This window comes from Aricia agestis, chromosome 16 (genome assembly GCF_905147365.1).
Source record: "Aricia agestis chromosome 16, ilAriAges1.1, whole genome shotgun sequence".
NCBI lineage: Eukaryota > Metazoa > Arthropoda > Insecta > Lepidoptera > Lycaenidae > Aricia > Aricia agestis.
Window position 1 is genome coordinate 3,075,173 of NC_056421.1, and position 13,296 is coordinate 3,088,468.

Genomic DNA, 13,296 nt, shown 5'->3' on the forward strand with positions numbered 1-13,296 from the left:
CATAGGTTAGATGAAAAAAAATGTTTTTTGTTGATTAAAAAAAAATTGTTTTTTGGTTGGTTTAAGGTTTACCATTTATGACATATAAAAAAAACTACTCGCTAGATCTCGTTCAAACCAATTTTCGTTGGTAGTTTTTATAGTAATGTATATCATATATTTTTTTAGACTTATCATGCCCCTTTAGAAATTAGAGGAAGGGGGGGACACGCATTTTACCGCTTTGGAAGAGTCTCTCTCGCAAACTATTCAGGTTAGAAAAAAATGATGTAAGAAACTTCAATATGATTTTTCAAGACCTATCCATAGATACTCCACACGCATAGCTTAGATGAAAAAAAAATTTTTTTGTTTCAGTTGTACCTATGGGGACCCCTAAAATTTTTAATAATTTTTCCATTTTTGTATCAAAATCTTAATGCGGTTCACAGACTACATTTACTTACTAAGTTTCAAAAGTATAGCTCTTATAGTTTCGGAGAAAAGTGGCTGTGACATACGGACGGACAGACAGACAGACAGACAGACAGACAGACAGACAGACAGACATGACGAATCTATAAGGGTTCCGTTTTTTGCCATTTGGCTACGGAACCCTAAAAAGGACGGTATTTGTTTGGTTATCAATATCTAAACAAATACATTAATAACTTACTAAAGTTTCAAAGAAATAATAACAACATGAGAACCTTTAATATTATTTGATTTTTAAAACACAGCGTATTAAAAATATAATAAGTATCAATGTTTGGACCAGCCACTACCATGACATCTTATAGCAATATTACTTTAACATTACTTTAAGATTTCGCACAAACAAAAAAACGTAGCTATGTTTATATATAAATAGAGATCATGTTTGTTTATGCGAAATTCAAAAGTAATATTAAAGTAAGTAATACTTATACTTGAGGTTATGGTAGGGACCCTGGGGTAGAATCTATACTATAATATAATAAATGCGAATGTGTGTCTGTCTGGCTGTTACCTCTTCACGTCCAAACTGCTGAAACGATTTTGCTAAAATTTGCTATGGAGTAATTTCGAGTCCCAGGAAAGGAAATAGGAATTTTGGAGCAACGGAGTTGCGGGCATCATGTAGCTAAAACTAGATCAAAATCGGTCCACCCGTTTTATGCCACGGATAACCACACACACACAGACAGATAGACAAACAGACTCACAGACACGTCAAACTTATAGCACCCCTCTATTTGTCGGGGTTTTAAAAAGCATCGTATTTTATGGTAAACTAGCGACCCGCCCCGGCGTCGCACGGGTATAAAATATATAGCCACTGAAAAAAATATGATTAAAATCGATAGCCTATTATCTTTCACGTGGTCTACTTCTTATCTGTTCCAAATAACATAAAAATTGCTCCAGTAGTTCGCGAGATAAGCCCTTCCTAGCCTTCTTCGATAAATGGGCTATCTAACACTGAAAGAATCATCAAAATCCGTTGCGTAGTTTTAAAGATTAAAGGGAACAAAGGGACATGAGGGAAAAGAGCGACTTTGTTTTAAAATATGTATATATTAGATTCGTAACACACACATCCAAACCAGTCCAATCAATTTTCGAACGGAACTATAATTTAAACTACTTACAATTTGCAGCCTCGATGATGTCACTATAAAATTGTAATAAAAAGTATCACATTAATAGCGCTTTGCATAAATTACTAAGGTCGGTAGGTGATTATGTTATGACATCCATTGCAGTACGACTTGAGTCGTCTACTCAATCTCTGCTTAATCGATTATTATAGACATCAAAAGGTAATTTCATAGTAATTTTTAATTGTGGTACTTCTCTATCATTATGACTAATGTCGGAATTTTATGGGAAATTATCAAGTGATCAAGAAATCAGTTTTCATTAGAGGTTGAAAAATTCTAGTGATTGCATGTGTCTTAATATGGCGTAGATAGGATAAGATGAATATAGAAATGACTTACAAGTTATATACTATATCTATATTAAAATAATTATTATACTTATATTAGTATCCCCTCTTTAAAATATCTTCTAATTAAAATCTTCTGGGCCATATCTACATTTTCTTAGGCGTACATTTTTAAGAATTTGTTTCAGGCATATTTTGTTTTGGTATTAAAATGTTGATGCTACCAAAGCATTTGAAGATTGGCCTAATTTCTTTTCTGGTGTTTGTTGGTAACCTCATCGTGTGCTGGGTCATAGTGCCAGCCATCATCAAAAGCCAAATTAAGAAGGTACTAAGATAACAAACTGTATATTTTATTTTAAAATTTGAATATGTTATTTAAAGTAAAATACAACTTGGAAACCGTTAGAAATATAAAGGAGCAGTCTAAAATCATATCACATTTTCGACATAAAACTACAGAAACTTAAAATGTAAAAGATGCGAAAATGGCCGACGTTTTAAATTTAAAAAATTTGAATTCGAATTTTAAGTTTGTTAGTTTTGTTTTTTTTTTATTTATTCGGTTTGGGCGTTCAAAATTAAATTTAGAACGCAATTAAATTTAAAAGAGCTCGGAAATATTTTTTAGCAAATGGCACTCTCGAAAAAAACGGATGTGCGTCAAATGTGGGAGGTGATACCTTTTGCTCTGGACTTCAAGATATACTTTTTCAACTACACCAATGTTGATGACATACAGAAAGGTGCTAAACCTATCGTGAAAGAAGTAGGACCTTATTATTTTGAGTGAGTACTGGGTGCTGGATGAAAATCTTAAAACTAGCTAGGTACTGTGTTTTTAATTTTTTTTATAATAGTATTTTTTATAATAGTAGTATATACCTCTATAATAGGCATATGATAGAAAATAATATAAGCTCAAATTTTCGGCATCTGAACTGCCCCGGTGCAGGGTGGGCCGACAGGATACGGAAACAGCCGAAGTTTAAATTAAGAACATAAATTGCATAAATTACGTATTTCATAGTACTAGTGCAATACGTAGTTTATGTTCTTAATTTAAACTTCGGCTGTTTCCGTATCCTGTCGGCCCACCCTGCCCCGGAAACGATAATAGACAATCCTGTAATCTACCTAAATAATAATATTATCTAGTACGAAACGTAAAGGTGTATGGTTTAATAATTTTTTAATGTTGTCAGAGAATGGAAAGAAAAGGTAGATATAGAAGATCACGAAGACACAGATACTATAACATACAAGAGGAAGGATACTTTCTACTTTAAACCAGAACTATCAGGACCGGGGTTGACGGGAGATGAAATCATTGTCATGCCTCATCCACTTCTATTCGTAAGACTTTTCACTATTACATTTCTAGATTATTTTATTAATCAAGAGCAAATCAGCTGCCTATGCCAGATCTACTCTTCGAAACACTTTAGTACTACGTCCGATCCGAATTTGGTCCGTATATGTATTATGTATATAAATATAATAAATAATTATTGTAAAGTAAATAATAATAAACGTAGAACTGGCTTCAGATATTATCTCACTCATGTATGAATCTCCGCGGGTTCGGGTTAGATCGGATTTCTGAAGTCAAAAATCTTAATCAAATATTTTTTATGCAGAGTTAATTTTTTTAAACATTTTTATGAACGTCGAAACTAAGGTTACTCCACCAATTCGGGAACTAACCCGGCGAAATGAACCGGCATAAGAAACTCGCACGGGGCCATCTTTTACTAAAAAGATGAAAAAAAAAAAAACCGGCCAAGTGCGAGTCGGACTCGCGCACCGAGGGTTCCGACAGCTTAAAGGTATTATAGACCTGAGTATTTGGTATGAATTTCAATTTAATACCTCTACGCGTTTATGAGGAAATGGGTAGTAAGTTTAAAATTATTAAAAAAAATATATTATGTGATGTAACTAAAAATTTATGGTTTTCGTAATTTTTCCTTTATCTATGCTATAAGACGTTGCTTCGTACCAAATTTCAAGATTCTGAGTTCACGGGAAGCACCCTGTAGGTTTTGATTCCCTTGCAAGTGTCGAAAATTTGCGGCATAAACGGCTGTATCTTTTGATTGCGTTGGCTTAGAAGTTTGATTTTTTCACAGCTTCAAGGGACAGTAGACTTGAGTAATTGATATAAATTTCAGCTTCATACCTCCACGCGTTCCTGAGAAAAAGGGTCTTGACAGACGGACGGACGGACAGACGGACAACAAAGTGATCCTATAAGGGTTCCGTTTTTTCCTTTTGAGGTACGGAACCCTAAAAAACTAGTAATGTAGAAATTTCTACAATACTATAAAGAACACTAGATGACCCGCCTAACGTTGTTATGACTTATAAATTATTTCTAGTATCAACATAAAAAGTAGATAAAAACCTATTCTCAGGCCTAACGAATGTACATTACAAATTTCATTAAAAATCGGTTGAGTCGCTTTGGAGGAGTTCGAACACAAACACTGTGAGACGAAAATTTATTATATTAGATTAGTAATACTTTTACAATATTATAATAATGTCTACGTTTAGAAATATTTTTAACAAAGGTTATATCTATCACTAATTTTGGTGATAATAACACTATTTTCATTTTAGGCCATGATAAACAAAATACACTCGACCAAACCCGCTATGCTGAGTATGATATCCAAAGCAATCAATGGCATATTCGAGAACCCATCAACCTTCTTCATAACTGCGAAGGCTATAGACCTACTGTTCCATGGAGTCCGGATCAACTGTGACAGAACTGAGTTCGCGCCGAAGGCTGTATGCACGGCCCTGAAGAAGGAAGCAGCAAACAGTTTTGTGATCCAACCGAATAACCAGCTCATGTTCTCTTTGTTTGGACCGGTAAGAGATTACGGACGAATGGCACTTGTCGACGGCAGTCGAGAGCTTTTCAAAAAAATCAGTGAAAAAGATCCAGCGACTGCCATCGACGCGTGCCGTCGATAAGTAGGTACCGTTCGTCTGTAAGAAGCTTGTGGATTTACAAGAAATTACATAATAAGTTTACACATAAAATCGTGAACTGTGGTAGCAAAGATTGGAGGCCTTTGCTCAGTTTTAGGACACACCATAGCTACACATAGGACAATCCACTTTTTTCTGGAGATGTTTTGGCAAAGTGTTTTGATTAAATAAGAACGAAGAATATATATATATATATATATATATATATATATATATATATATATATATATATATATAGATTTTTGAGTGACAAGCCCATACCTACGAATTATACTCTTTTATATTTTATGGTTGAAGTCTGTTGACAACAAGGTGACAAATTGAAAATGGATTTTAGTTTTTTTTTATTGAATCTTAGATACTATTAGACAATGCTTACACGGCCAGTCTGAGATCAGCTAAGTCCCAGAGACAAGAGTTGAAAAAAATATGATGAAATCAATATTTTTAGTCCTAATTTCGTTGAAACTAAGGTTGAATTTCGACAATTGGGCGATCTCTAGTTTTACACAAATAAGGCAAGAAGGCTTTGCCGTATCTGGTAAGATGTATCAAAAGGAAGATAGGATTTTTTTATCGCTAATGATCAAATATGAATAAGAAGTACTGTGAAATTTCGTCGTTTACTTAAAATTTATAACCTCAAACTAATATTAGAATTGAGCACTTTTAGCGCAACGGTTCAGTAAACCCTCAAGTAATAACTGTCTTACGTGGGATAAAGAACATAATGGACGTGGGTAAGGTGATAGCTGTCGATGGTAAGGAGGAGCAGGACAGGTGGTCAGGCCACTGCAAGCAGTACGAAGGCACCGATGGGACAATATTCCCACCTTTCCTGACCAAACATGACAGGCTGGAGTCGTTCTCTTTGGATTTGTGTCGGTAAGTTTGGCCTGCAATTAGGTAGAAATTCGTTTATCGCCCGTGAATCAGATATTTTTGTTAAAAATATATTTTAAGGCTGTATCTGAATAACAAAATCGGTATAGTGGAACAATCGTGAAAAGGTGACAGACTTTTGCATTTGCAACATAAGTATGGATGATAGATGATCATAAAATAAATACGATTATAATAATTATATTATTGGAATAGTGAATACGAATATTTGATTTTTTTTTATGAAATAAGGGGGCAAACTAGCAAACGGGTAACCTGATGGAAAGCAACTTCCGTCGCCCATGGACACTCGCAGCATCAGAAGAGCTGCAGCAGATGCGTTGCCGGCCTTTTAAGAGGGAATAGGGTAATAGGGGAGGGTAGGGGTGGGAAGGGAATAGGGGAGGGTAGGAAAGGGAATAGGGTAGGGGATTGGGCCTCCGGTAAACTCACTCACTCGGCGAAACACAGCGCAAGCGCTGTTTCACGCCGGTTTTCTGTGAGAACGAGTTATTTCTCCGGTTGAGCCGGCCCATTCGTGCCGAAGCATGGCTCTCCCACGTCGATATGATGATGATGAAGTCTTTAGTAACGCGATGGTCTCTTACTTACTCTACTTAGAAGAAAGATATATTACATCGAATAGAAATGTCTAACAGCTTAAAAATTCATTCTCACAGCGATAAAGTGCCTACATCCATCAATACGATTATAAATGCGAAAGTGTGTCTGTCTGTCTATTATCTTTTAACGCCCAAACCGCTGAACCGATTCTGCTGAAATTTGGTAAATATGAAGATACTCTGAGTCCCGGGAAACGACTTATAATACTTTTTATCCCGGTAGGTAACGCCTCCGTGGTCTAGTGGTATAGAGCGCGGCTCTTGACTTGGAGGTCGTGGGTTCGATTCCCGCGTTGGAAACGTGTTATTTCATAGTTTGGTTAGGACAATGCAGGCTGATCACCTGATTGTCTGACAAGTAAGATGATCCATGCGTCGGATGGGCATGTAAAAAGTCGGTCCTGCGCCTGATCTCGCCAGTCGTGTCGGTATTCCGTCCCACTGGGTTATGAGAGTAAAGGAATAGAGAGTGCTCTTGTGTACTGCGCACACACTTGGTCACTATAAAAATTACTCCTGCGTAGCTGGCCTGGTTTCAATGAAACCGACCACCGTCAGCGACACCGGTGTGGGAGCTATTATATTATTATTATTATTATCCCGGTAAAATTTACGGCTTCCACTCGGTAAACGAATTTTGGCGCAACGGAGTTGCGGGCACCATCTAGTTCTTTATATCTCTTTCAGAACCTTTAAACCCTGGTATCAAAGGAAGTCGTACTACCGCGGCATTGCGACTCACAGATATATCGTCAACATCGGGAACTTGGCTAATGATACTGAGCTTCATTGTTACTGCAGCCCACCCGGCTCCTGTCCTTTGAGGGGACTGATGTATCTCGAGGAATGTATTGGTAAGGCTTTGAAGATTGAGGATCAAATTAATATCTTTAAAGATTATTTAGAGTTATAACAGAATATAGCTGGTGAAAGACCATTAGCATTTTTTATTTTTATTTTTAGCACACCAGATGTCACAAATGGTCTAACATTGGAAGCACCCTCAGTCAGTCAACGTCATATTAACGAACGCTTATATGTCAATTCCATACATTATCATCGGCGATTCTATATCGAAGCGAAAACGAAAAGATTTTGGCTCACCCCACAGGAATGCACTTAGCTCTTTTGTCTTTGCAGCTTTTATTTTTTTGTTATAGGTGCTCCATTCGCAGTATCCCCACCACACTTCTACGACGCAGACCCCTCCCTCCAGAATTTGGTGGATGGTCTACACCCAAATATGGAAGATCACGAAATCTATATTGACTTTGAACCGGTAAGCAACAACAATAGTTTAGAGTATTTGATAATTTATCTATTACCTATTCACAACTGCCGTAGAATCGATTTGAACCTCATTAAAGGGCATAAAATTTTCAGCCCGGAAAATTTATAGCAATCTTTCAAGAAAACTATTTTCGCGTTTTTGCGAATGTGAGAATTTTTAAAACAATTCCAGCTCACGTCAATGTTCACGTGGATACAAAAGTATTGTATTAAAAATCCTTTTTGTATGCGGTTTCTTTTTTTGCCGGAATTTTCCCAATGACAATGCTAAAGTGCTCTAAATGTATAATACTAAAGGCGTGGTGAGTTTAAAAGCGAGACGACGCCTTAAATTAAGGGCTGTTTGGGAATATTCCGCGTACGATTTAATTTTCAGTCCGATTTTCCTCATTTTGTGCAAAAACTTTCATATCTTTAGATGGGGTTTATGGTAGGGAAAAAGTCGATCTTACAAGTTATTATCATCACCATTAATTCTCTCCGGCGTTTTGTTATAAAAAAATATAATCTGCACCGTACGGTCAAAAAACAGAAGAAGGATTAAAATGTTTGACATAGTACGGCAGACGTCGAATGCCGTGGAAAAGACATTTTTCTTCGCGGCAAAATTAATGTTTCAAGCCAAGTTTTCTTAACAAAATAATATGCATTTTGGTATGTTTTCTGGCCCTTTAACCACGACGTTATCGGAATCGCTTCTTTATAGAATCATCGATTAACATTTTAAAGCGTTCGGTAAAATAAAGTCGAGATTCAATTCAGGTTATGTCAATTCCATACATTTTGATCCACGATTCTATAGAGAAGCGATTAAGAAAATGTCTTGGCTGGGGCTCAGGTCAATGTTTCATGCGAGATTCCCTTCTTTAAAAAAGATAGATAACATAGTCTGATACTAAAGGATGTTCGCAAATTCGTTGCGCCAAAATGGGTATTTCGCGCGAGAGCCGTAAATTTTTCCGCGATAAAAAGTATCCTTCAGTTTGTCGGAACTCAAAATATCTCCATAATCCATATTGATTAGCGAACAATAAAATCGGTTCAGCGGTTTTGGCGTGAAGAGGTAGCAGACAAACACACTTTCGCATTTATAATATTAGTATGTTTATAGTAACGCCTCCGTGGTCTAGTGGTATAGAGCGCGGCTCTTGACTCGGAGGTCGTGGGTTCGATTCCCGCGTTGGAAACATGTTATTTCCAAGTTTGGTTAGGACAATGCAGGCTGATCACCTGATTGTCTGACAAGTAAGATGATCCATGCGTCGGATGGGCATGTAAAAAGTCGGTCCTGCGCCTGATCACTCGCTGGTCGTGTCGGTCTTCCGTCCCACTGGGTTATGAGAGTAAAGGAATAGAGAGTGCTCTTGTGTACTGCGCACACACTTGGGCACTATAAAATTACTCCTGCGTAGCTGACCTGGTTTCAATGAAACCGGCCACCGTCACCGAAACCGGTGTGGGAGCTATTATTATGTTTATAGTACTCCTATAGATGCCATAGGTCGCTTGGAAGAAATTGCTCAGTTACAATAAAGCCGCCATTGCGTTCTTGTATCTTTATTCTTTGCTGAATGTATTTATATTTGTACCATCGAGGAAATTGATTCCTAGGCAGTTGACGGACCTACGTCATTTGGTCGGCTTATGTCAATTCAATGTTAGCTGTGTGCTGTGTCGGATGGGTTTGACGTAACGCGACCAAATTACTTAGGTCCGCCATCTGCCTAGGTATCAACTTCTCTGATAGTACAATATCTTGAACGCAATAAAATATATTCTATTTTATTCTATTCTATGTTGCCAGGTCTCCGGTACTCCGATGGTGGCTAAACAACGCGTGCAGCTGAACATTAACTTGCTGAAGACGGACAAGGTGGAACAGTGTGCTAACCTCACCAACACCCTCGTACCCCTGTTCTGGTTGGAAGAGGTAATTATAAGAGTCACACAATTTTTATTTTTTTTAAAACCAGCCTACATCACACTTTTTAACCGACTTCAAAAAAGGAGGTTATCAATTCGATCTGTATGTATGTAATATTTGCAGAACTACCCAATTTTCGTACAATACATAACTAGCTATTTGACCGAGCTTTGCTCGGTATTCGATAAAACAGGAATAAAATGACATTTTCTAAAAATGATTCCTAGCTAGATCGATTTATCGCCCCCGAAACCCCCTATATACTAAATTTCATGAACATCGTTGGAGCCGATTCCGAGATTCCAATTATATATAATATATATACAAGAATTGCTCGTTTAAAGATATAAGATAATTATTATGTCTACAGCAGCGTCTGAACAAATATACCAAATTTCAAAAGTTTATGTATGTATTGTACGGTACGTGTGTATGTTTTTATGTTTATGTTTGCATATCAGAAATACAAGTCCCATTTGAGTAATTCTATTTTGTCGTACTAGGTATGGTTCAACTTAGGGAATACTGCAAGTTTCATCAAAATCGCTTCAGTTGTTTTCAAGATACGGAATTTTAATAATTCTTAATTACGTATAATTTTATGTTGGAAATAAAGTCACTATCTACATTTCACTTAAAATTTCTGCTGAAGTTTTTAACCAAATAATTTAATTCTGTCAATTACCACCTTATCTGTGGAGCGTCTGCTTTATTTCGTGACAGGTCATCAAAAAAGTAGCCAAACAATTCCGCAGCGGTAAAAATCTTTTTATTTTTCCTTTACACTGAACACTCAAATGCTGGTAACGAAATGTAAATAGAGTAAATAAAAACAGAGACGTATTTTGATGTAAATTGTTAAAAATATACGATGATTTCAAAACAAAGATGAGGCTTTTGAAGTATTTTGTATTGAACCTTATTTAATTTGTATAAGCTTAGACTAGGTACTATCAGAGAAGTTGATCAGGCAGATAGCGGGCCCAGCTAATTTGGTTGCGTTATGTCAAATCCAGCCAACAGGTCTCTACTAACATTAAATTGACATTACTCGACCAAATGGCGTAAGTCCATCAACTGCCTAGGAATCAATTTCCTCGATGGTACCTGGAGTTATAAGATGCTGATTCTTAAGCCCTCCATAGCATTAAATCCTGTGCGTAGTATCAAACCCTTTAATTCTTGTGACTCTTACAGCTTACTCCTACTTAATTCGATCTTAATTTAATAACGTATAACAATTTATAAGAGTACAAGAGTTTCACTCTTCAGACTCCAAATCGTTGAAGACTTACTAAGACGTAGAATTATTCAACGCGTAGCCTGTCCTAACTTTTATCATCATTGATAAAATATTTTTTTTAAATAAAGCTGAGTTTACATTCCAGGGTTTGGCCCTGAACAAAACGTTCGTGAACATGCTGAAGTTTCAGCTTTTTTATCCGAAACGGGCAGTGGGGCTGCTACGCTGGTTCATCATGTTTTGCTGCGTGTACGGCATGCTGGGCTCTATGGCTTATCACTTTAAAGGTCAGTTTTCTATTAACTTTATATTATAATTAATTAAATATTGTTAGTATATTTGTGAGTGCAGAGAATGAGTACTGCAAATGTCAAGTAGCTAGAACGTTGCTTGTACGCAGCTTTCGGAGACGTTTTATTGGTTAATGTACTATCAGAGAAGTTGATTCCTATGCAAATCGGGGACCTAAGTAGTTTGGTTGCGTTACGTCAAACCCAGCTGACAGATCACAATTAACATTGAATTGACATATTCGACCCAATAACGTTGGTCTGTCAATAGGGATGATGACAAGGTCAAAGATTTGCGAATTTTGTTAATAAAATAAAAAAAATCACGGTGAAAAATAAGTGTTCCCAAAATTACAGCTCGATAGCATTTTAATTTTTTTTGTTATGCGCCTTCAAAGTTAGATAATCAAGTCGTTTTTTTTTTTTCAATTAAATTTCTTAATATTTGTATACCAATCGATAACTTATGCAATTAAAAGCAACTTTTGTTATGAAACCACTTTCATAAACTCAATATTTAATATACCTACCGAACAACGTTCTCTCCCGATGCGTACAAACTACGAAAGAGTGACGTCAGTCTTTCGTAGCACTTTGTATGGAGCGTTTCGGGCAGGTCTATTTTATGAGATGTTTGAATTGTCATATCTTGGTGAATTTTTAAGCTATCCGAGTCATTCTTTCAGCGATGTTTCTATTTTTTAAGGGTCTTTCAATTACCAATAAGAAAAAAAAATAGTCATCAAGCCTATTGCATAGGAATCAACTTCCTCGATGGTACATTATACACGATCCTATATCGTTTTTAATAGACTTCGATACTTCACAATATGATGATTTACTAAACTTATAATTTTCTTTTGATACTAGAAAAACTTGTAATTTCCTAGTTATCGAAAAACGTGATAAAATTTAATAAAAATATTATTCCATAAGGAGTCACACGCGCATTGTACGATTGTCAACTCTTTTCTTTTCAGACACCATCATGCGTTTCGCTGATGTGAAATGGTCGCCATCGTCCCCAAAAGTCAACCCTAGACAGGGCATGGATGCCCAAGAGGATAGACCATCTAAGATAGAATAATACCTAACATGCACATAACTGTAGCTTATAAAAACACATCAGTTCTCATATTCTTCTAACTCTTAAACTTTCACTATCTCTTTAAAATTAATTTAATAGAAAATTATTATAGGCAACTGGTATATTGTGGTACTTGTATTCAATTAAAAATAATATTATTTATTCACTTCTTGAGATACATCTAAAAAAATTTAAAGTTCTCGACAATTTTATTCCTTTTGTGTTTTAGCCGGAAAAGCTACATAAAAAAAAAATATTTTAGTTTTAATTTCCTATGTACCAGTCTATAATCCGTACCCACTTTTCTCCTTCTTGATTCTGTCTCTACCTTCTGTGATGTGCAATAAAATGTCACACATTACAATATCTACTGTACTTACCTCCTTACTTCTAGGTGCTGTAGTATTATTTCTTCAAGGCGACCAGTAGCTCTACCATGAGTTTAAAGCTATAGTTTTTGTCGATACTCGATACCGACTACGTAAATTGTTAGTATGGCGATTTTAGTTCCGCAAGTGCTCCGCTAGAGGCGCTGTAAAATTTGCCATACTAAAAATTTACGTCGTCGATATCGAGTATGGATAAAAACTATAGCTTTAAACTCATGGTAGATCTACTGTAACCAAAACTCGCACGCACACATAGACAAAAAGCAGAATAGATAATACAAAAACGTTTATTTTACATAAATAACAATATATTTACATCTTATACTATGTATCACTACATATATTATCACACAGCTCGAGCACTCTCGAGTGGTAACTATATTAAACTATGTAACATAATATAAGTAAGCTTCCTTGTAACACATTTATTTTACACTAGCTGTTGCCCGCGACTTCGTCCGCGTCAGCAAAATGTGATAACAAAGATAATAAAAAAGAGAGAAAAAGTCCCTTTTTTAAGGTTCCTTTATAAAAAAAGTAAAATATATCCTCCTCCTTTTCGGAAGTCGGTTAAAAAGTAGCCTAAGTTATTCCCTACTACATCAGCTATGTGCCTAAAAAAGTCCCGTCAAAATCGCTCCAGCCATTTCAGA

The 13,296-nt window shown here is 36.2% G+C and overlaps 1 protein-coding gene across 1 annotated transcript; it reads left to right on the top strand.

The window, feature by feature from the left end:
• The first annotated feature begins 855 nt into the window (after nt 1–855).
• Nucleotides 856–12,262, top strand: LOC121735006 (sensory neuron membrane protein 1-like). Its single transcript, XM_042125673.1, has 11 exons — nt 856–880; nt 2,098–2,237; nt 2,541–2,698; nt 3,115–3,265; nt 4,535–4,792; nt 5,589–5,800; nt 7,108–7,274; nt 7,581–7,699; nt 9,515–9,640; nt 11,023–11,164; nt 12,148–12,262. Exons 1-11 carry the CDS (start codon nt 856–858, stop codon nt 12,252–12,254), a joined length of 1,605 nt encoding a protein of 534 aa, XP_041981607.1. The 3' UTR covers nt 12,255–12,262.
• The last annotated feature ends 1,034 nt before the right edge of the window (nt 12,263–13,296 follow it).

Bases quoted from the DNA above. Each gene is read 5' to 3' on its own strand.
- LOC121735006 (XM_042125673.1), top strand. From the start codon at position 856: ATGTTTGTTTATGCGAAATTCAAAA. The intron at 881-2,097 runs GTAATATTAAAG...AATTTGTTTCAG, and splicing joins TGTTTATGCGAAATTCAAAA to GCATATTTTGTTTTGGTATT. The intron at 7,275-7,580 runs GTAAGGCTTTGA...TTTTTGTTATAG, and splicing joins GTATCTCGAGGAATGTATTG to GTGCTCCATTCGCAGTATCC.